The 20,419-nt window shown below is 47.7% G+C and overlaps 7 protein-coding genes across 7 annotated transcripts; 3 read left to right on the top strand and 4 right to left on the bottom strand.

The window, feature by feature from the left end:
* Positions 1-1,426: 1,426 nt before the first annotated feature.
* N7483_009525 (iron/ascorbate family oxidoreductase) lies at positions 1,427-2,819 on the bottom strand (the record flags this gene model as incomplete). Its single annotated transcript, XM_057092952.1, has 6 exons — positions 1,427-1,670; positions 1,722-2,149; positions 2,200-2,323; positions 2,377-2,545; positions 2,615-2,716; positions 2,765-2,819. 6 exons carry the CDS (start codon positions 2,817-2,819, stop codon positions 1,427-1,429), a joined length of 1,122 nt encoding a protein of 373 aa, XP_056944126.1.
* A 677-nt stretch (positions 2,820-3,496) lies between these two features.
* On the top strand, positions 3,497-5,362 carry N7483_009524 (uncharacterized protein; the record flags this gene model as incomplete). Its single annotated transcript, XM_057092951.1, has 9 exons — positions 3,497-3,603; positions 3,665-3,714; positions 3,769-3,786; positions 3,840-3,990; positions 4,046-4,197; positions 4,273-4,648; positions 4,700-4,942; positions 5,021-5,129; positions 5,189-5,362. The coding sequence occupies 9 exons, from the start codon at positions 3,497-3,499 to the stop codon at positions 5,360-5,362; spliced, it is 1,380 nt and encodes a 459-aa protein (XP_056944125.1).
* Positions 5,363-6,247: 885 nt separating this feature from the next.
* On the top strand, positions 6,248-11,263 carry N7483_009523 (BTB domain and ankyrin repeat protein; the record flags this gene model as incomplete). The annotated part of the gene is made up of 5 exons (XM_057092950.1): positions 6,248-6,408; positions 6,455-7,744; positions 7,798-9,344; positions 9,397-9,514; positions 9,568-11,263. 5 exons carry the CDS (start codon positions 6,248-6,250, stop codon positions 11,261-11,263), a joined length of 4,812 nt encoding a protein of 1,603 aa, XP_056944124.1.
* A 697-nt stretch (positions 11,264-11,960) lies between these two features.
* N7483_009522 (uncharacterized protein) lies at positions 11,961-12,777 on the top strand (the record flags this gene model as incomplete). The annotated part of the gene is made up of 2 exons (XM_057092949.1): positions 11,961-12,239; positions 12,520-12,777. The coding sequence occupies 2 exons, from the start codon at positions 11,961-11,963 to the stop codon at positions 12,775-12,777; spliced, it is 537 nt and encodes a 178-aa protein (XP_056944123.1).
* Positions 12,778-13,201: 424 nt separating this feature from the next.
* On the bottom strand, positions 13,202-14,956 carry N7483_009521 (cytochrome P450; the record flags this gene model as incomplete). Its single annotated transcript, XM_057092948.1, has 4 exons — positions 13,202-13,261; positions 13,324-14,403; positions 14,479-14,676; positions 14,738-14,956. 4 exons carry the CDS (start codon positions 14,954-14,956, stop codon positions 13,202-13,204), a joined length of 1,557 nt encoding a protein of 518 aa, XP_056944122.1.
* A 457-nt stretch (positions 14,957-15,413) lies between these two features.
* On the bottom strand, positions 15,414-17,300 carry N7483_009520 (uncharacterized protein; the record flags this gene model as incomplete). Its single annotated transcript, XM_057092947.1, has 1 exon — positions 15,414-17,300. The coding sequence occupies one exon, from the start codon at positions 17,298-17,300 to the stop codon at positions 15,414-15,416; it is 1,887 nt and encodes a 628-aa protein (XP_056944121.1).
* Positions 17,301-17,915: 615 nt separating this feature from the next.
* vps27 (ESCRT-0 subunit protein VPS27) lies at positions 17,916-20,317 on the bottom strand (the record flags this gene model as incomplete). The annotated part of the gene is made up of 5 exons (XM_057092946.1): positions 17,916-18,763; positions 18,829-19,603; positions 19,663-19,944; positions 20,014-20,146; positions 20,250-20,317. The coding sequence occupies 5 exons, from the start codon at positions 20,315-20,317 to the stop codon at positions 17,916-17,918; spliced, it is 2,106 nt and encodes a 701-aa protein (XP_056944120.1).
* Between the last annotated feature and the right edge of the window lie 102 nt (positions 20,318-20,419).

Raw genomic sequence — 20,419 nt, 5'->3', positions numbered from 1 at the left:
GGAATATGCCCAGGTGGCTGACCGTTAACCTTTTTGCCAGCCCTGAAGCACGAGGATGATGGTTATGTAATTAGTATTCAAGTTCCAAGATTCTATTTGGCCCATATTAAAAGTATTGATGCAAATTGAGCCAGGTTCAGACATCAGGAGCACTGGTAGACCTTTTCAACCAGCATATTTGACAAAAAACTCAGCCGCATCATTATGCAACATGGGATGATAGCGTGCCATCAAAATCAAAAACAAACTAATAGACACCCCTATTTCTAATCCCAGGGTTATCGCAAGGGATTTGTAAAATTGAATGCAATTTGATCGGGAAAATGTGGTCCATGCATTCCAAATGCTCAACGGGGTGTTCACGGGGGCCTTGGAATCGCCTCGAGACTGGGATGGTAGTATGGACGCGGCCACACGAATGAAGATACCATAACAAGGCACCGCAATCCCAAAGTAGAGGACCAACATGAGTGCAAAGACGATAAAGATTTCAGTCCTTCCATAAGGACTCACATTTCCATCTCTGAAGCTCAGTTGTCGATTAAAATGTACGGGGTAATAAAAGCATATGCTTGAAGTTACGCTGTGTAGTAGCGTAGCTGGAAGAATTTTGACCCATATGTTTGAGTTGAATATACGCTCATAATATGACCCTTTGAGAGATCGGTTGAGGATCATATGGATATTGAACACTTTGAGCGTCGAGAAGAGAATCTCTGCCGTTATGTTCAGATAGAAGCAACTCTTGAGATTAGAGCCTCTTGCGGCGAATCTTGAGAGAAAGAAGACTTTTGCTAGTCGATGAATGATAATTGGTATTAGACCTCGGAGCTGTTCTCTGAAGAGTAATGGCCTTTTGCTGGCGGGTTGAGAAGTTGCGATGAGCGTTGCATGAAAATTCCCTTTCACATATACGAACTGTTTGAATTGGTAAGTTTAAGTTGTTCATTTCCTTTTCACGAGTATCATGTTGTCTGATATCTTACCAGAATGAGACCAATAGTAAACACGGCTAGTAAAAGCTCAAGCATGCCATCATGACTTGGCGCTTCCAGTCCTCGGCTAGCATGGACCGACGCCGTATCAAGATCAAAAGCCATATCTGCCCGAAGTACTCCGTAAGGCTCGGTGTGATGACTTTAGTTCAAATTGATTCTGACTGGATACTGCGGGGAGGTTGAAAAGGAGGAGGGATTCCGGGCCGAGAACAAGCTAAGCTTCAGGGGTCTGCCCCTATTCGCCATCTTGACAATTACCACGCTCAGCCTCATTAAAATTGATTTTTTTTGTTGAAGATCATGAAATTTAAAAAGGACCGACCCATTCTTGATTGCGAATGACGCTAAATTCACATTTGATTCATCCAGTCTGATATCGCTTATTGAGAATTAGACTCTAAGCAAACTGATTCCTACATCAATTCCATTTAATCATACATCTTCGCCTTTAAACCAGGAATGATATCAAGATCCCCTTTCCCGTAAGTGAATTTTCCAGTCTCGGAAATTTTGATATCCTTATTGCGTCGTTGCTGTTGAGACTGTCGAACCTTAACCCACTGTTCAGTAGTAAGATGCTGACCAAGTTCTGTGAAAGCATTCTGCGTGAGACCCAAGCGAGTCAGCACCGGGCTGTTGTCGATGGGATCGAGAACCACATGGTTGTTGGGTCTTTTCAAAAGTTAGCTGAATTCACCTCAGTTCATCTTGGAATGACCTTACCGAGCAAAGTAAAGAACTCCCAAACGGTCAACGTGAGCCTGATCCGCAGGTGGGGTGTGAACTCGATGAATACTTGACTTGATATACCCTCCAGTCAATGCAGTAAGAGCATCACAGGTGTTAATGGTGATCGTTCCATCTTGAGGACGCACCCACTTCCACTCTCCTGCAGAATTAAGGATTTGCAGTGCTGCCACTGGCTGTCGGAACAGCAGAGTAATGGATCCGAGATCTGTGTGGCCGGCACTGTAAAGACTGCCGACCTTCTTATTTTCCTCTACCGAGCGTGCTGCGTAGTGCATGTAGCGTAGGTGGTCTTCGCCCTTCACATCGTACTGGTGATCGCGGACCAGTTGGTCTTCACTTGGCAGCTCGAGAAGAATGGCAAACAGGCGAAGCAACTTCTCCACTACCTCGGTGTGGCATTTCTAGATTTTATCAGCGGCTGAATCAGTAAATGAGGAAAGATTCTGCTTACCCTGCTGAAAGCTTCGATCTCTTCAATTCTATCGGCGATGACAGGGGGCTGTTGTCGTTGGTGGAATCCATCAAATTTCGGGATGTTGTAAACCTGGACGTTGTCTTTCACACCATTACCCATGCTAAGAACAAGTCAGTAGATGACTCAGTTGCTAATACTTAGTGCATGTCTTACATGCGGTGGCCAGCGGGCCTGTAGCCGTTATACTCTCCATTAACAAGATCGTTGGTATTGTGGTACTTGAGCTTCTCCTCTAGGGGAAGGGCATAGAATTCACGTCCAAGAGCGAACTGACGATCGACTTCTTCTTGGCTGATATTGAATCTTTTCACATAGAAGAATCCTATTAGTCGATATTAGTTTAGTCATGTTTAGATGAATTATTACTCCGATCCGATGGTTTGATTCTTACCAACATGCTGCACGGCATGTTTCAGTTGCTTAACAAGCTGCTCCTTGCCACCTGGTTGCTCATAAAGGCTTAAGTCAAGAGTGACCAGCTCAGCCCAGTCCACTAAAACTGTCAGTCTCGTAATATGGCAATCAAATTCAATACACTAACGCTCTTCCTTCGTGACAGGGACATGATCATATTTGTCGATGATTTTGCCAGGCATATTGGCTCGTGGATTTGGATTGAGTTCAGCTTGAAATTTTGAGAGTAAGTTTTCTTCAACTGCCAAGGTTGGAGTTTCAAGTTCTGCAGTTGAGCAATATGAGATCAATATGGGCAATCCGGAATATGCAGGGCATATAAAGTCCAAGGCCTCATCTAGACCAAATTAAACCCCGCACTTCCTGACATCTCATATTTGATATTCATAATACAAGCACGTCATTGATGTACTCAAGTAGAATCAATGAGATAGCGGCTAATTTTCGGTATTGAGTGAGGGGATCGAGGGCTCGGGCACGCCATCGTTCCGCCGTATGTCGCAGTTGTCAGCTTTGACAAACAAGTATTTAGTACCTATGAACATTTCATAGGCCATATTCATCTCGATGATAGGCAGGCCTCATACTGAGACAAACCTTAATGGAGCTTTAACAGGGAAATGTCCTTCAGTATTCCTCCGATGCAGATGATCGCGACAGGGAGTGGAGAAATGGCATCGCAGTTAGCTATACACTCGGACCATTTTTATCTGATGTGATTTGTGCGGTTCTTTATTCAAATGTTATAAAGATGCCGATAAATTGGCTCCTTTATGACTGATAATGCGATACTGGTAGTAGCATTGTTTTGTCTGTCTGAGCGTGCATACATTCAGGGAAGTTGAATGTTTTGATCGACATGTCTGCCAGTGGACAGAAGTCGATAGCTACCCGGCCGGGATTTTGCGCGTTTTTGAAGGAGGTATTCAATTGGTATCCATCTTCGTACCCAGCTGAAGAAAGAAAGTATGTTTTTAAACCTTGAAGAACCAGTTGTGGTGACAATAGCTCATTTTTCATCCTCTAGATTGTTGTTCAAGCTCGATGTTTCAATCCTTGTATTCGCTTGCCTATGTTGTGAGTCTTATACATTATTATGAGCCAAGTTCAAATATAAGCTAATAATCGCAGTCTTCGTGAAATATCTCGGTAGGATGAATCATTTCAACGTCAGATGTTAAAGACTAACAAGAATACTTCAGATCAAACCAACATCAGCAATGCTTATACGAGTGGTCTTAAGGAAGACTTTGGTCTATACGGCAACCAGCTTAATTACTTCAATGTTTGCTACTATACCGCATACGTCGTATTCCAGGTTCCTGGACTACTTCTGATGTCACGTCCAAAATTGTGAGTTTAGACCAATAAATTAAACCCATAACACAATGCTGATCCGATCGCCCAGGGCTCGATGGCTGCTTCCTGGACTTGAAGTTTTGTGGGGAATTTGCACATTTGCCCAAAGCCGAGTGACAAATGTCGAACAGTTGTATGCATTGAGGTTCCTCGTTGGAATGCTGGAAGCTCCTGTATTCGCTGGAACACATTTCATTCTTGGTAAGTCTCTTTAAAAGTTGGTTTCTAAAAGTTGGTTTCATCCTGGCAGACCGATACTGACAATTTTTATTTCAGGCTCCTGGTATTCAGGCCCCGAACTTTTCAAGCGAGCAGGTACCTGGTTTATCTGTAACCCGCTTGGAAGCATGGTTAGTGGATACCTTCAATCCGCTGCTTATACCAATCTCTCCGGAGTTGGAGGTATGCCTGGTTGGAGATGGCTGTTCATCATTGATGGAATCTTCACTATTCCAGTGGCATTGATAGGCTTTATCATTTTCCCGGGGATTCCAGATTCGTCTCGCCCATTCTACCTGACAGAGAGTGATATCTCTTTGGCCAAGGAACGAATACGTAGAGCAGAGATTCGTCGCCCTGGGAAGTTGAGTCTTGATGTGTTCAAGCGATCTCTGAAACGGTGGCATATCTGGGTCTTCATTACTAGTTATGCGTGAGTAGACTGATCAGTGTTAATGGACTTGTGACTAATGAGCTGTTATAGATGCATGATCATTTCATCATACCCTGGATCATATATGAACCTTTGGCTTAAAGCAGAAGGATATTCAGTGACCCAAATCAATAAACTACCTACAGTGATCTATGCCATCCAGATTGTTGCATCCTGGCTGGGGACAGCTGTTGCTGCGATCTACCCGTCTTGGATCATATACACAATTGCCACGCTTGGGTGTCTCTTCTCAACACTATGCATGATTATCTGGAATATCCCGACAGGATTGAAGTACGTCTCAGTGTCTTTCCAAATGTACAACCTCGGCTAGGTGATTGAATTACTGACCATACATATGGAGTACTATAGGTTTGCTGCGTGGTACATGCTCGGTCTTTCGGGCTGCCTTAGTCCGATCCTCTATTCAACTGTCAATACTATCGTGAAGGACGACTCTGAAGAGCGAGCATTGATTTTGGTAAGAATGAAATCTAAACATTGCGAGAACTCCGCTAATTAAACGAATGATTTAAATAGGGATCAATGATGACATTTGGATACTCTTTCCAGATCTGGGTTCCCCTTCTTGTCTTTCCAACTTCAGGTCACTATGGTGCACCGCAATGGATCAAAGGGTGGCCGGTGGCATTTACATTCTATACCTTACTCTGGGCTGGATTTATTACTGCTCTTGTCCTGTATCGAAGGTAAGATATGCCTTTTGCTGCATAATAGGTGATATACTAACAATGTATGATTTAGGGATCAGAGGAAAGGCACCACTTTTATTGCCTCGGAGAGCAGCGAGGATGTCGAAACTATAATCGTGGACCAAGAACCGGATGTGAAAAGTGTGCCGAGTTAAACATAATCTGAGGGTAGTAATTGTACCTAGGAGATCCCAACAAAACATGATGTACTTTCTATACTATACGTGAACAGTGAACCTCGGAAGAATAGGTAGTATCATACTCCGTACTGTAGAACTTGATAGAAATGTTGAATGCGGGGGTTACAAGCCACGAGCAGATCAACTGACATTAAATAGAATCAAATGAATTGTCTTCCTATCACTTCCCCACGGGCTCTAGATCACCGAAATGACCCGCACCTTTCATCCGGGCCCATGGAGGGACGTGCGCTTTGTCATTGGTCAATACAAAGGTTCCACGATCCATGGAAGATGACGGAGCATCGATAAAAAAGAGATTCAACCTTTTGACGCAAGCAACTCAAGTCCTTGAATCTCTGCGGTTTTTGTATATCGTCGACTTGCATCCGAACTTGTCCGCGACACCATCTTTCCGGTTCATTCCCTTTAACAGCCCTAATCTAAGCTCCGGTCATCGCCACCGCGCCGCGACCCCTCTCCGAATCCCACAATACCTAAATTTTGTATCACCGCGCGTTTTGGCTCTCCTCGGTGAACATATCATTGATATTTGACGCGTCGATTCATCGGGACTCGACCCATCCTCCCCTTCGAACCAGAATCTTCTTATCACCCAGCTATCTCGTCGCAGTCAGCCCCCGGGTGACCGCGACGCTCCGGCTCGGGATTGATAAGAGATTCGGTGATACAACTACTTCGGGCACATGAGTAGCAAGCTTTGGGAGTTTTTCATTCAAGATGATGTGGAGAGCTTTCAGCGGTTTCTCGCGAACGCAACGTTTGCGGGGCCGCGAGCTGCAGGGGGCCCCGGAGGTGTCGCCGTAGCTGCAGCGACCAACCTGTCATCTAAGACTGGAAGCCCCGGGTCGATAATCGCCTCATCACCCAACCCCCCCGAAACATAAGAAGAGCATTGGCACTTCACCCGGAACATCGACGCCCGAGAGACCGAGCTTTCAACGCGGCGGTCCGGCTTTATCGCGCGCGGATGTTAATGCCCGTGATCACTATGGCAGGACCTTACTCCATCACATTGCTTCATCGCCGAATACCACCGCTATCAAATTCGCCACCGCCCTCCTCGAAATTCCCTTCCTCGATATCTACGCACAAGACTGGGAGAGTGGATGGACAGCGCTGCACCGTGCCCTCTATGCAGGAAATGCCACGATTGCGCTCGCTTTGATGGCGCGAGATACTCGCGATGCGACGGATTTCAGTAAAGTGGGACAATCGGCTCAGAGTGGAACCTTGATCAAAATCAAGGATCGTGAGGGTTACAGTCCATTTGATGTGTATGGAGCGACCATTACGTCCCGTGATATTAAGCAAATGGTCTCATTGAGGCCGTGGAACGAGGCCATAAATGCCGATACAGCGGGAAGTGATGTGGCCTCAAACTCAGGGTCTACTGGTGCAGCAGATATGGATGGTGATGTCTATGTTGCTCGGGCCGCACTCAAGTCTAGAACGGATTTCGCTGCCGATGAGGTGTTTACACTGGGCAGCAACAAGAATCTGACTCTTGGACTTGGAGATCAAGACGATCGTCAATTTCCCGAGCGAGTGACATTGAAACGCCCCCAACATCTGTTGGATCGATTTTACCTTGAATACCAAGAGGAAATGGAGCGGCTGGGCTTTGGGCAGAGTGTAGAACATGCCAACTCAAATGATCTACCAACTATTGTCAAGAACAAGCCGATGAAGATTCAAAATGTTTTTATGTCTAAGCTTCACACTGCAATCGTTACAGATGACCCAGAAGCCAATCTGTACATCTGTGGTTTTGGACCCGGCGGTCGTTTGGGCACTGGCGATGAGGCCACACGGTTCACTTTTGCTTGCATAGAAACTGGTGGCCTTGCAGGAAAGAAGGTTATGTCCGTTGCTCTGGGTCAAGACCACACTCTTGCCATCACAGAGTTTGGCGAAATCTTCAGCTGGGGGAGTAATAAATTTGGACAACTCGGATATGGTCTTCCCCGGACGAGCAATAAGAACGACGTCCCTATCCAGACCACACCTCGACAGATCTTCAATCCATTCAAGAAAGAGATGATTATCGGCGCGGCAGCGTCTCCCATCCATTCGGTCGTCTTTAGTAATTCTGGCCTTTACACATTTGGCAAGAATGAAGGTCAACTAGGCTTGGTTGACTCTGACGCCCGATCTCTTGAGGTCCAGACTACTCCTCGCAGGTGGGAGCCTCGCTCTTTGCCTGTCCGATTCAGATGGTCTCTGCCATTGATAGAGCCACTGCGGTTCTTCTCCAAAGTCATGAGGTCTGGGTCTTCTCGCAATATGGCTACTCGAAGCTTTCATTTCCGCTTGAAGCCACCTCTAGATTTATCCGTGACAGCTTTATGGCAACGAGATATGAAGCCTCGGCTAACCGGATCGTCAAGATTACATGCGGTGGAAACACGATCTGTGCTTTGGCTAGCTCTGGTGATGTCTTCACGGTTGAAGCTAACAAGCCTGAGAGCCCCTCAGTCTTAACATCCACCACAAACCCAGCCAAAATTCGTAACTCTTTAGCTTCTCCAGTCAGAGCTTGGTCTGTCAAGAAGTCATACATGGCTGCAAGTGATGTTGATGTGGGTCAAGACGGATCCATTATTATCTGCACTACATCAGGCTCGGCCTGGAGAAAGGAGAAGCGGACAAAGAAGAAAGAAGGAGCTTCGAAAGACTACAAATTTGCTCGTATACCAGGCCTGTCACGGGCGGTGGCTGTACGCAGCAACGCCTTCGGAGCTTATTCCGTAGCTCAACGTGACTGCAATGTGACAAAAGAGCAAATCCATGTCAATGAAAGCACTCTTTGGGCTGATATCTTGCCTCTCTCGCCATTCCTGCTTCCTGCTTTTGATGACGTGGACACGATTCTTGCGGATGCTTCGGATGAACCCGTTGTATTATCCTCTGCGGCGGCTATCAAAAAAGCCATATTATTGTCTTCAGATATGGAAAGTCAATTCCTTGCATTTCGTACTGAGGGAACTATTTGGCTTACTACATCCTTGTCCGATGCTCGCATCCCAGTGCACGAGTTTCTGCTGAGTGGTCGCAGCCCAGTCCTTCGGAAGGCGCTGCAGGAGTTCCGTGCGTCATACTTCTCCTCAGTGCCTGACGTTCTGGATGTTGAATATAACAAGGAAGGTCATATACAAATCAAGCTACATGGACTCGATTTTCTTACTGTTATGAACATTGCATTCTTCCTCTACACCGACAGCATTCTTGATGTTTGGCATAAAGGAAGAACATCGTCCAAAAATGCCAATCGCTACCGACAGGTCCGTACGGAGGTCATGCGGATTGCTCTTCAGCTTGGTCTGACAACTCTCGAACGTGCCGCAAGATTGATGGTGGAACCCCAGCCAAGCCTGAAGTATGACATGGCTCTCGCTATCAATCATTCCTCGTTCTTTGACGATGCTGATGTTGTGGTTGAATTGGACGGGGACGCTGTGAAAGTTCATAGCTACGTGGTGTGCCAGCGATGTCCATTTTTTGATGTCCTCTTCAATGGCCAATCTGGTGGTGGGTGGCTTGCCGGGCGACGAGCAAACGGATCTGATGCTATTTCTGTTGATCTGAAGCACATTAACCCAGTCATCTTCAATTTCGTGCTACGATACTTGTATGCGGACACAGAAGAGCAGTTGTTTGATGAAGTGCGGGCTAAATCTCTTGATGATTTTGTCGACTTCGTTATCGACCTTATGTACGTCGCGGACGAGTTGATGATTGACAGACTTTCGCAAATCTGTCAAAAAATGCTGGGTCGCTTTGGTGAGTTTCCCAGCATGTTTTTCGTCTGCAAATATCTTCTAATAAACCGCAGTCAATATCCGGAATATCACATATCTTCTCAACTCCGTTTCGCCCATCTACAAGAAAGAGTTCAAAGAGGCTGCGTTGGAGTACATTTGTCTCGACCTCGAATCCATGCTCACGAACAGGTATTATATTATGTCCCCTCAAATACAATGGCCCCGCTAATATTTTCAATCAGGTATCTCGACGGTCTCGATGATGATCTCCTTTCTGAACTCAACAAGGTCTGTCATGAAAACCAGCTTGCATGCTACCCTATTTCGCGTGGACGCAACACGGAAGCCTACATATTTGAGAAGTACCCCGAGATTATCAGCTCTGTTGCATCTGATAAACGCCGGCGAATTGATGCAATGACATTGCAATCTCGCCTCAGCCAAGTCGAGTCGTACGATTTCCGACCTCGAGCCTCAGTACCTGAGAAATCGACTACTTCCCCGTCGGTTCGCAAAGGAAAACCCAGCATTTCCAAGGATGTGACCAGTCCAACACCCAGCCCAATGCTGAAACCAAGACAATCCACTGGTGACTTAATGTTCCAGATGGACGATGAAGCTCTTTTGTCTCCACCGGAAGGCAAGAGCAGAGTCATGCGTGGGCCGCGCTTCTGTGAAAGCGAGAACTCATCATATCCCGATTCTCCTATCTTGGGAGCAAGCATCTCGGAAGCCGATTCGCTTGGAAATCGAAGTTTCCTGGATCAACAAATGTCTTCCCCGCGTGATCCATTGCTCGCACAGTCCCCAACTGAATCCAGAGCGCTCGCTATGCATCAGAAACGTGGCTTGCCCTCCTCCGCCGAGTCATCTTCAGCGCCATGGTCTTCGCCTGTTGCATCTGACAACAAGAAGGATCTCCGAGATATCATGGAGGAGATGCCCCAGTCTCGAGTCTCAAATCTTACCCTAGGAATGGCGGGAAAGCGGGAACCCAGCGGCAACTTCACACCAAAGATCTCTCAAAAAGAAAGGAGGAAGATGCAGCAACAACAGATGCAAGAAAAGCTTGCCGAAGAGGAAAAAGCTAAGGCCGCTCGAGAGAATCCATGGCAAATGCCATCCCCAGCTCAACCGAGTACATTCGGCAAGGTCGACCCTTTGCCAAGTCAAGCTGGGCCCAGCTCACGACCTTCTGAGCTTCTCAAAACACCTCAGAAGCACTCCATGACCATGCGACAAACTGTAGCTGGCACACCTCCACCTCGATCACGACCAGCGGCTAGCCCAGTTCAAATACAGGGCCGCCGTGGCTCAGCCAACATGCAACAGCCTTCTTTCTCAAAGGCTTCACCTTCACCTTCCTCTACACCCCAATCCCCATTCCAACAAACTACACCCAAACCTGCACCTCAGCCCAGTATCCATTCCATCCGCCACATTCCTCGCCCAGACTCGTCCCGTTCCCCATCATACGGTTCCCTATCTTTAGCTGCGATCCTAGAGCAACAGCAGATAGAAAAGGACGAGATTCACGAAGCCGCCACAGCGAAGCACAATCTGCAGGATATCCAAGTAGAGCAAGAATTCCAGCAATGGTGGGATCAAGAAAGCAAGCGTGTCCAAGGTCTTCTTGAACCCGAGCCTCAACAGCGCGGAGGCAAGGCTGGTCGTGGCGGCAAGGCTTCTGGTGGATCTGGTGGTCCCCGTAAACCACGTGGGAATAAAAATGCCAACCCTGATGGTCCTGCGCCTCAAAGCCAGAAACAGGCATTATCTTCTGCGGGTCGTTCTACACCTAAAAAGAATGTAAATGGTCCTGCCTCAGCGCCATCACAGCCAAATACCAATGGGAAACAAGTTCCTTCTGGTGGACAAGGCAAGAATTCTCGTCGTGGAGGGACTGCACAGAGAGGTAAAGGAAGGGACCGTGAGTAGGTCTGAATCTCTCTGCCTTCAATAATTCTCAGTTCACATTCTCTATTTCCTCCGATGAAGCCTTCAACAAGGTTCTCCAATTCTCTTTCATCTCTGTTTGACCTTTCATGTGGTCTTTTGGCGTTTTAGAATCTTGTTAGATACATCGGCGTTGATCTATGATTCCATTCTTGAAGACATTTAATAGACTCCCAAGTTGAGACTCGGATATAAAATCGAAGTTCCAAGAATTTAATTTCTTTGTACTAAGACCCAGTTCAAGCTTTCTTCAAGTTCCTGTCACTGGCCCCTGAATTGATACATGGCCTACTAACATTGGAATAGAGCCAATACTAGTACAACCTTGGATGACTTGAGCAATACTCCTTGGCTGAAGTTCTCTTTGAAACCCTGTTGCGACCTCACTTCGCTAACGGTTGCCTTCTTCGACGTACGTTCGTCTACGGTAAGTGATGAGGAAGTGGTAAATGGGGTCAAGCTCATTTGTTCAAATATCTGAATCTGAAAGGGCAAATATTTAAGAGTCGAATGCACTTCTTTGCTCGAGATGAGACGAATAGTTTATGCTATTCTCGAGTGGAAAGTGATCACAATATCGACTTGAGAGACTTGGTCCACGGATCACTGAAGATAGATCGAGTCGTTTATTTCATCCATCCACTATTCAATATGCTTCCTCTCCTCGTCTCATCTACTCATGTTTCGTCTACTCATCCCTACTTCCAAGGTTGCTACTAGTACACCTGCTTTACCTCCTGCACCGCCACCTGTGGTACCACGACACTCCCTGCTTCCCACTCACCAGCGACTAATAAATTATACACCCAGTGCGCCAATCCTTCCTGCTGCCAATCACCCGGCGGATATCACTCGGCCTGACCTTATACTGGCGTTACACGCAAGAAGTTTGAAAAGCCCAATGAGGCAGATTAGCGAGAACATGCAAAAGTTCCGTGAAACAGCTGGATTGATTCGCGTATGGATTCACGCGACCTCAGGGAGTGGTGAATGACGAAGCCAGAGGAATGGTACGCATTGTGGATATAAATCGATATGATACCCACGATCCATCCCGATAGCGTACCGATGCGGGCACGTCACGGTTTACGTGAAGAAATCCGGGTTTACGAGCGGATTACGCGCGCCCTTGCCTGAGACAGATGCTTCATTTATGATCATCTTTGGTCGGTCCTCAACGCACCATCCTATACAAATCCCCAGTATGATGTTTGCTACCCGTTGCGCTGCAGCCATAGCACACTAATGAGCGTGCGGCGAGTGCGACTGCCGACCATAAGAACCTGGTCACGGTCCGTGGCAAGGTACGACAGCGCAATTCATTCGAGATCCATCCGGCACATCTTGTGATCCTTCAACCACTCCCAACCACTCCTCGTGATTCCATGGATGATTATAAGGATCACGGTGGTATCAAACCAAGAGTGGACCTGATGCTCGCTCTCACAGTCCCTTTCCTGAGCCGGTATCAGAAACTTACCTCCTACGAATGGTGAAGAGCCTTGCTGGCAAGGGCACACGAAGAAGGATTCGGGAATGGCTCGAGCGATTTATACAGCCGAAATGAACTTGTGGAAGGAAGATGAATTATTGCGTGCTGAAAAGAGTCACATGGTGAAGCAACAGCAAAACCTCAAGCTCAGTCAGATGGCATGAAGAGAAGACTTGTGGATTGTAAAGCGCAATCTAGGCGTCAACGTGAAATACTAACGGTAGACCATTTCTGGCAAACGCTCCTCAATCCAACTCTTATATCCTGACAAAATAGTATTCAAAATTCCAATTTGAGTAGCACATCTGCATAAGCACAGCCCTTTTTTCAACGTTCACAACAACCCAGAGTATAAGACTATAAAATTCCAAAAAGTAAAATCATTCGATATTCCCGTGCCCAGAAACTCCAAGGTTCAGATTCCTGAACTACTCATGTCGACGTTGCCATCGGACAGTCGAGGGCTGCATAGGCCTCGAAAACAGAGACTATAGATACTCGTTAGCACCCATTCGATGGAGTTAAAACAGATAAATAAACTTGAACATACCGAGTAATCCGTCTCCGGAACCCCAACCCTATCCTCAGGGTTAGAAAACCGAAACTCCCTCACAAGCGTGGCAACAATAACCGCAAGATTCAAATACGCAAACTTCTCTCCAATGCAACGATGTCTTCCCGCTCCAAAAGGCAAGTACGGACTCTTCGTCCCCTTGGAAACGGCACCGTATCCATAGTCCACTGTATCTGTCTCATCATCTTCGGCTTCGATGCAAGATTCCCATCGATGCGGGTCCCAGACCATCGCATTCTTGAAATACCGCTCATCGCGCGCTGTCACACCCGGTGAAGAGAGGAGAGTATGCGTTGTTGGGATAACATAAATTGTTCCGGGGATAGGTAAAGGATTCTTCACCTTCCTCATAAGCGTATGAATAGATGAGTGAATACGGAGAGTTTCCTTGATAGTATTCGACAAAAGAGGCATATTCTCCATGTCACGGTACTGTAGCGGTCGAAGAGAATTCTCATCACAGTCCAGAGCTTTCAGTTGTTCTTGGTATAACTTCTCTGCCATCTCGGGTTGGGATGCTAGTCTTAGCATGATCCAACAGCTAATCGCAGATGAGGAGTGCTGACCCGCCATCAATAGCGTGATCATCATGTGTGCGATTTCTTTATCTGGAATTGGGTTTCCGTCGCGGTATACGCAGTTCATGAGGTTGCCGATCATGTCTTTCGCCTGAGGTCCCTTTTCACCATCAAAGGCCTGTTGACGGCGGGTTTTGATAATTCCTAGGTAGATTTCACGCATGCGCGCGTGAGCAATGTCGCGTTTGCGATTGTGAGGGAGAGGGGCCCAGGGTAGCATGAAATTTATGGGTGAGAACCCGAGGTCAAGGTCGTGGAATAAGTCCGCAAATTCAGAGGTTAGCTTTGCGCGGACTTCGTCGCCTTGTAGTGCTCGGCCTGCTGTGAAGATGGTTATCTCGGCCATTGAGGCTGCAAGGTCAATTGTTCCTGATGGGCCTTTGAATTTTCCAGATGTCTTGATGTATTGTTCGACTTCTTGTTCGATCAGGGGGACGTATGACTCTAGGGCTTCTTGGCTAAGGCCGAACTTGACGAACTAGGGAGGGAGAGTGATTGTTAGTATTTGAACTTTGGGGTTTTGTCAAAGAACTGAGAGAGATATAGAGCATACCTTCTTCTGCTCCATTAACTTGGAGTTTGGGCAATCGTAAACCACGTCCGATCCAAAGACTGGCGTCGTCAATTTGCCGTAGATTTCTTCCGCATTCACATCCTTAAGCTTTCCATTAAGAATGAATTCATTTCCTTCTGTTCCAAGGTAGACGGTCGTTTTCTTGCCTAACAGGATAAATGTGAAGATGTCACCGTACTGGGTCTGCATCAGCATTTGGACTAATCACAGGTAGTGATCATTCGAGCGCAAAACATACCTGTTCCCGAGAGGCGAAGAAGAATTTGTAAGGGTCCATGCCGTATCTGACTGTGCTTCCAAGAAAGGGAAACCAATGGAACACAACTGGAGGCTCATTGCGTCGATAAAAGAACTGTTGGTTGACTATATTGGCAAAAACTGCTAAAAAGGTGATACCAACCACATAGCAACCGATGCGCAAGATCTGGCCAAAGACCAATTGAACGAGGAGTTCCATGGCTCAAGTAATCAGTGATGAATGAACTTGAAGATAAATCAGTGTGAAGTATATACTAATTTATCAACAGCAGGGGTCAAATCAGGAGGATGCGAATACTCATTAATCATCATTAGGGCAGTGGTGTCACGCCATGGAAGATCCCCCGGAAGATGGGGCAGCCGAATTCAAGGGAGTCCAATAATAAGAATTGGATTATTAGCATTCAAGTTTTTTTTTCTATTAATAAATTTGAAATATTTGGAAATTGAAACTTGTAATTTTCCCACAATGTACACAAAAGTATGAGCAGTTGGATCTCAAAGTAGTAATGTCAAGGTTTGAAACCTTCAATTTGAAAGATAAACCGCAAAAAGGATAAACAAAGCCACCATATGCCACCGTGCGCCGGGAATTTGCAAATCTTGGAAAAAGCAACAGTTCATCAACGTAAAATTATGCAGCCAATGTTCAATAATTAACTCGACGAGGCCACCTCTCGGCTTTCCCACATACGCCGGATCATCAAGTCGGTTTCATTAACATGTGGGAATCCTTCGGCGTCGGGATCGCCAGGGAGATTATGTATCGGTATAGCTTCCTCCGAACTAGAGAGGAGTTTCTGAGAAGGGTTCGTAACCTTGATTCCCTGTGTGGTGTCGGTGGATCCTTCGCCATGACTCGCGTGGTCTTCGCATGCCGAGGACTGGGGATCAGGCAACTGTGATTTTGACTCGGAGCTTGAGCCAAGTCGGCTAGGCTGTGTGTCGTGCTGAAGAAGGGCCAATGAAGGGGCTGATTTGACTGGTTTGCCTAGAGCTGATCGGTCCACCTTCGCAAGTGCCTGGGAAGCCCGAGCCACGGCACGAAGTCGGTTGAAACTATCACCAGTTGGTGACTGGAACCTCCGCACGACAGTCAACTCAAGAGATGATTTCTCATAGGCCTTCCGAATATGACGTGCCTCGGTATCATGGCCTGGGATACCAACACGAACACCTCCATTCAAGGCCCTATTGGGGTCATACGGACCAATTCCGGGTCGCGTGTGGGTGACCGCCATAAAGTTGGGATCAATGTTGGAGGGAGCAACAGTGGGAGAGACGCCATGGGAATCGGGCGGGGAATTTTTCAATGTTGCTGTACGTTGAAGCCATAGCTTCTGTTGTGTTCGCGACAGATCAGCACCTCTGTTAGGTGCCGGTGAGGCGGTGGATTTCCCCGACGCACGTTTAGGAGATGGAGGTGTTTGCGGATGATAGTGGGGAAGGAAGGAGGATGGGGTATTTGGGTCTGAGTCAGTCCTTGATGAGGCATGAAAGCCAGATCGGTTGCTGGGTATAAATCGAGAGACACCACCTTCCATGGAAGACGATGTTGCTTGCGTGTGGTTGCCGGGGGTGTTACCGAGTCCCATATTGGAGCTAGAGAAGGTGCGTCGGGCACCATCTTGGGCACCTGCGAGACTAATGGATGACGCACTACGTGACGCCGAGTCTGTGGGCTTGGCTATCGCAGAGATAGAAGACATAGCAGGAGGAGCTCTCGCGGAGTGGGATGGACTTAGAAGGCGGTTTGCGATGTCACCCTGTTCAGTGGACCCTTCCTCTCCTTCAGGAGTGGTATTGTTGTCTTCGTCTTCCCCTTCCTGACGTTCCGCCTCCTCGTCCTCTTGCTCTCGTAGATATCGGTTGGTTATTGAATCTGGAAGACTAGTCGCTCGAGGAACTTGCGGATATGGGCGCTTCACAAAGGTAAGGGGATCAACTAGGACTTGGGCATTCTCTGCGCTGTGGTTGGATGGTACGACGGAGTTGCGCCTCGTACTTTCCGGCGATTGCGTGGTGTCCTCCCATTCAGCGTCGTCGTTGTCATCATCTCCCAGCTCAAATCCGACCGTCTTCTTCTTCCCTGCACTCGACTGAGGTCGGTCTGAAACCAAAGCTTTCTTGCCAAAACCCGAGTTATTTCGCCGTAGCACCGGTGTGGAATTATTTCTTTTCATTGAAGTGGTCTTAGGATGGTCATCCACAACTCCGTCCCAGCGTACGTGAGCTTGGCCCTTGGGACTAGCAATAGGAGTCGCAGGAGCGGATTTCTTTCGTTGATGATGACGACCGGTTGTTTCGGGAGCAAGCTGAAGGCGCGAAAGCTTGTTTATGTTCTTCCCGAGAGAGGGGTTCCGGTGATGATGGCGACCACCACCGACGACATGGGGTCGATGGGCCTTATGAATGGTACTCTTGGAGGACTGCGACTGTGACAGCTCATTATTGGAGTTGGTCCGCGTGACGACTGCATGCGAGGAGACGGCGCGACGGCCGAGGCCGGGGCGCTTAACTGGGGAGGACGTGCTGGTGGGCATGGCGGTAAAAAGAAAGCACCAGAGAGGCGGGTAATCAGCTGCGTACACGGGGCATCGAAGGGGATTGGCCGAGGCAATGGGCTGGTATCACGGCAGATGGGCGTGCAGAGAAAAAAAGCAACGAGGCTGGGAGCAGTCGAAATTTACTCTACACCGCTGCGCTCGAGCCCATGAAAATTGGAAGAGGCTTATTAAATACAGAGGTGAAAGAGGTGTGAAGAGGGGAAGCTATCGAGGGAAAGACGGAACTGAAGTCGTCGCTGTCTTCGGCGATGGGCCGGGTAATATTACCGTATGAGTTACCATACGGGGTTGAAGACTCTCCAGCCTGGAAGTCCCGGGGTCTTCCAAGTTGAAAGCATCTGAGAGAAATATCAAGACATAAATAGATCATAGTGAAGTTCAAGTTCATTATATAGCTTACAAAATGAGTTCTCACCATCACTAGAAAGCCATTTTTAGAGATACACATTGGAGATTTCGAAATTCTCAAAATAAAGAAAAGCCGGGAGAAATACATCAAAACGAGACTTTAGGTATCATCTGGTATAGACTTAAAAAAATATCGCCAAAATAACCAAAAGAAGAAAGGGTTGAAAACAAAGCTCAAATACGCTATAACTCAATCAGACTCTCTTCCACCACTGGCTTGGAGGGCTGATTCGATACGGGCAGTTGCGGGTGTCCGGCTACCGGATATGTTCCCGGTTGGCCAGTGACCATCGGCGGGTATTCAGAAGGCACCGGATGTTGCTGCTGCTGCGGTTGATAATAATAGGACTGGGGTGGGGGCCCGATGGGTTGCTGATGCATCACAGGCGCCATAGTGGAGTATGTGGGTGATTGCATCTGCTCCGGTGAATGCGGCTCTGGTGCACTGGGTATCGGAGCCTCCGGGGGTGCACTAGGTTGGTACTGGGAGTCTCGTCGCAGGATAGGCGATGACTGATAGGGTATCTCGGAGAATTGTGTTTGGACCACGTCTTGATCCGGTGGTGCTGCATAATAGGCGGACGGTCCAGTTGGCACGGGGGCAGCGTGATTGCTCGTCACAGTGCCGCTAGGAGGTGGAGGCGACCCTAAAGATGGATAGGGATTCTGACTCCAGCTAGGGTTGTGCGACTCGTTCCCCGGGGGTCCACGCTGAGCCTGTGTTGGGTACACAGGACTTGTGATACCACTGGGAGGTGCTTCATAAGCTCCGTTATTCATTGGCGGCGGCGCATACCCAGTCGTTGAGGGGTGTGAGGGCTCCGCCGCATTTCCATAATAGAAGTTTTCGACACCAGGTTTGCCTTCATGCGTGGGCGGGGGGAACCCAGTCATGGTGGAATATTGAGGCATCCCAGGTACACGATAGCCAAAGTTCTGTTGTGAATAAGCACTGGATAGTCTTTCTTCCAGCATTCGATCGTAGTAGCGAACAACGGTTGACAGCTTAGCATGAAGGTCAAGGAGAGTGTCTAAAGAAAGTTAGTCTGGGAGATGTCTTTTAAGGAAGGCAGTATTTGCGAAACGTTCGACTTACCATGTTTACTCATCGTCTCTCCGTAGCTGCGCGCCAATTTCGGTCGAAGTGTGCCTATGCTTTCATAAAGCTCTTGAATCTGGGGCTCGCGGAGGATGGTTCCTGGTGGCTGGTGCTGTAGTCGATCGACCAACGTAGAAAAAAGATGAATATTTTCAGCTTCGACGGGGCTGAGCTCATAAGGATTCTTCGGCAGAGGAGTCTGGCTGTTTGATGAATCCTGAAATGTATCACTTTGCGGAATATTATTCTTCAGAGCGGCAGCGTGCTGCTGCTTATGCGTCTCCATATCTCGCAGTGATGCTTCAATAGCCGCTTTGAGATCTGCATCTTCCTCTTCTACATTGGTGGGCCCGGGAGTGGCCGTCACTGGCTCGGGAACGTTGCCGGTCTGGGGTACGAATCCAGATGGACCTCGGCCTTCCGCCTCCTCCAAACTCATTTGCAGTGCACGACGAAGGTCATCATCAAAGCTGGTGTCCGCCTTAGCGCCACGGGGCTCCATGGAAGCAGACTTGGTTATGGAGTTGTTCTTGAACGCAGATCGATCTGATAAGCCTGCCGCCGGAGTGAAAGCTTTGGAGGTCAGTTTTGTGTAGCAACCGTCATCGACACGAACAGGTTGGAGTATTCCGAGATGCGGCAAGGGAAGTGTCTTGCTGGAGCATTGCGCATCGAAAACATTGCCACAATTGCGACAGTGGTGCTTGCGGTTCATAAAGCTGAAGGCGGTTCGACACCGCATACAAACGTCCGAGTCTATCCACTCTGGTGGCTGTTCATGAAAATTTTAGCTTCCATATTTCTCAACAGAATAGTAATGTATAGACTCACGGCATTACTTTCTAACATTGTACCGCTCATTTCTGTTTTCGGGGGGAATTGGAATCCCTCGGTCTGCAGTTTGCGATATGTCTCCCCAAGGTACATCAGATCCATGCGGCCCTGCGCTGCCATAGCCCAGTTTTGAATCAACTCCAGAATTTTCTGTTCAACGTCGTGGTTTAGAGGTGCCCCTTCCGCTTTGAGCAGGGACACTAGATTATCCATAAATTCACGGGAGGCGATTTCGGCGAGGAAGTGAGTCCCTCCGTTCTTGACACATGTATCGGTCAACTAAGGCGAAGCAAATTGATGGTTAGCCAAGTTTGATACAATCGTTTGTATATGAGCATAAATGTTTACCTTCAATGTTGCTAGTTGAATGTTTGGGTTCCGATTCTCCAGGCGGCGCTTTAAAGACCTCATCGCATCTTTGGGTTGGACACTTTTCGATCGGACCATGTCAGAGATCTCTAGGTTCAGAGAGATATCTTCCCTAATTATGAATCAGCAACAAAGCTTTCCAAGACCATATATATTCCAAGTAGAGTAGGTGATTCAAGCAATGTTAGGCAGAAGTTCGGGGGATGGCCACATACAGTGACGAACCGGTCGCCCGCTCGATCTGCTCATCAAGCGGGGACGAAGAAGAGAACCAGCCAGCCATGATTGAAGACTGATCAGATATAACACGAAATCTGTCTGCAATCTATGTAAAAGGGTGGAAGGGTTGGAGAATGCAGGATAAGACGAAGCTCCCAGGTCCCAG

The sequence above is a fragment of the Penicillium malachiteum genome (genome assembly GCF_028827825.1).
Source record: "Penicillium malachiteum strain IBT 17515 chromosome Unknown utg000004l:1.0-4883003.0:1.0-4884900.0, whole genome shotgun sequence".
In the NCBI taxonomy this organism is placed as follows: Eukaryota; Fungi; Ascomycota; class Eurotiomycetes; order Eurotiales; family Aspergillaceae; genus Penicillium; species Penicillium malachiteum.
The sequence above is the reverse complement of the archived record's forward strand: the minus strand, read 5'-3'. Positions and strand labels throughout refer to the sequence as shown.